At 55.5% G+C, this 2,412-nt stretch overlaps 2 protein-coding genes across 2 annotated transcripts in view; one reads left to right on the forward strand and one right to left on the reverse strand.

Annotated features, from left to right (window-relative positions):
* LOC112552014 (predicted GPI-anchored protein 58) overlaps positions 1–2,237 on the forward strand; it is a 3,694-nt gene extending 1,457 nt beyond the window's left edge. Inside the window, exon 2 of the mRNA XM_025216268.1 lies at positions 40–2,237. Coding sequence (XP_025072053.1) covers positions 40–714 — 675 coding nt within the window. The 3' untranslated portion in view covers positions 715–2,237. The remainder of the gene's footprint in view (positions 1–39) is intronic.
* The window catches only part of CHD6 (chromodomain helicase DNA binding protein 6), a 251,204-nt gene that overhangs the window by 23,962 nt on the left and 224,830 nt on the right, over positions 1–2,412 (reverse strand).

Genomic DNA, 2,412 nt, shown 5'->3' on the forward strand with positions numbered 1-2,412 from the left:
CCGCCGCACCCCCCGCGCCCCGGCTTCTGCCCCCAGAAGGCAGCAGCTGCTGCAGCTGGAGAGGAGTGGAGCCCAGCTCCTCCCCACCCAGCATGCAGGCGGAGCCCAGCTCCTCCCATGCAGGTGGCAGAGCTGAAGCAAAGCCTGAGGTGGGGGGGAGGATGTGGGCTGCCTGCTGCAGGCCTGGGGCTCCCTGCCCTACTACCTTTCCCCTGGGGGGCTCCACAGCCCAGCAGGCAGGACCTGGAGTGGGAAGGAGCACTGCACCACCATGGCCATCAAACTGAGGCGCCCCCTCCCTGCCCAGCAGCAGCAGGAGTACAACCCTGTGCTGCTGCCGCTGCTACACCACATGGTGGCCTTTGGTGGCCATGGTGGTGCGGCACTCCCTCCTGTGCTGGGTCCCACCCACTGGGCTGGGCTCCTGCCCAGAGCTGGTCTGGCCCGGCTGCAGCCCCATGCCCTGCTGTGGGCACAGAAATTTCAGGGGGCAAGTCCCCACTCTGCTGCATTGCCTTGCTCCCGACCTTCTTCCACTGCATCGCCTGTGCTCCCCCACCCATCAATGCATTACCTGTGCCCCCTCCTCTCCGCCCCCATAGACTTCCCTGGAAGGAACTGCAGAAGCTGCTCTCCACTGCTGCTTGGCTGCTACATGCATGTACATGTACACATGCATGTGGCACCCCCAGCCTCCGTTTGCCCTCCCCTTAGCCCCAAGAAGTCCTTTGCAGGCTGGAACTCTACAAGCCTGCAAGGGGAAACCTGTCCCTCTGTTTTTCTCCTTTAAAGAAGAAAATCTGTATTTCTCCACAGTGAATGGAAAACCCAGATCCCTATTTATCACAACCCCATCCACTGATGTTGCAACCCTATTTGGAGTCACAACCTGCAATTCTTGGCTAGTAGGTCCTGCACTTCCACTCACGGTCAAACTGATCACCATACTTGGGGTCTGAAAGAAATTTTACTCCATAGTCAGTGTGACAGGCCCCTCCTGACTCACCTTGGCATTGCAACCCAGTTGGTTGCGCTACAGTCAAGCCAGCCATCACCATGCCAAACAAGAGAGCTCCACCGAATGGCCCAGGGCCCAGAGGCAACAGGTTAAAAGCAGGCCTGGAGACAGAGGCTAGCGAGGAGCACACCAGAGCACTGAAACAAATCCAAATACTCTCCCCGCTACTGGAAGAGACTCAGTGCCCAGAAAAGTGGCTCATACCTGTCCTGCCGCCATGATGTCCAGGAAAAACCCAGATGCTCACCTCACTGCTGGAAGATGACCGGCTGCTTTCCCCAAGGCCAAAACACCCAGGAAAGTGGTGGATGCTTTCCTTACTGGTGGAGCACTAGGGACCCAGCTGGATGCCAGCCCTCCCAATGTGGTCAGTAAACAGCTCAGCACAGACACAATGGGATTCCGCCATATGCATGGAGGACTGCGCAGAAGCACACAGGTCAGGTGGGACTGGGAGATGGCATCCCAGTTGGACAGAAGGGAGACAGCCAGGGAAGAAGCCCAGGTAGAGGGCCCCCCAACAATGTGTGCCCAGCTGGTACGCCTGTAGGTTTGGAGCGTGCCAGCAGGAGACTGGTGGAAAAGTGAGCCTCATGCAGGCACGGCAGTGACCACCATGAGGCAATGCTATATCTGGCCCAGAGCCAGGATGGGAAGTACCCATGCAAGAAGGGCTACCTGCCAGGAGACATAGGGGGCCCAAAGTTGCATGAGTAAGGGGTACACCAGGCACCGAATCAACCCACACCCAAGTAGAGGATTGCTTGGCGTAAAGGCATTGTTTCCCTGGACTCTCAGGGAACCACTGATCATCACCTCCAGGCAAGTGAAAGTATATCCTGCATAAACAACAAGTCATGGCAGGTGAATAAGCCCAGGTGCAACGTGACCCATGGGGGTGGAACATGCCCTTGGGCCCATTGGCAACTGTGTAAGGTATGACCCTGTCCTAGTCAGATTGGTACAGATTGTGGGTGTTTTGGCCTTCCTCTGTAGGTATGGCTGCCCTCTTTGGATCTTTCAAACATATTTTAACAACTTTTGCAGCAGCAAGATACTGGCCACCCTTGTTCCCCTGCTTTATCTGTGGTAGATTAGGGTGTTATGCTATGTGGTTGTATTGGGGTTGACTGTAGTTTTACTAATAGGTTAGACAACAGATTTGCATAGGATGGTTTGGATAGGGGTGTTCCTGCCTCTGGAGAGGGCACTGGACTAGATGACCTCTGAAGGTCCATTCTAGTCCTACTTTTCTATGAATCTATGATTCACTGCCAGAACAGCATGAAGATTCATAGATTCATAGATGTTAGGGTTGGAAGGGACCTCAATAGATCATCGAGTCCGACCCCCTGCATAGGCAGCAAAGAGTGCTGGGTCTAGATGACCCCAGC

Source organism: Alligator sinensis, unplaced genomic scaffold, assembly GCF_000455745.1.
Source record: "Alligator sinensis unplaced genomic scaffold, ASM45574v1 scaffold338_1, whole genome shotgun sequence".
Classification (NCBI taxonomy): Eukaryota; Metazoa; Chordata; order Crocodylia; family Alligatoridae; genus Alligator; species Alligator sinensis.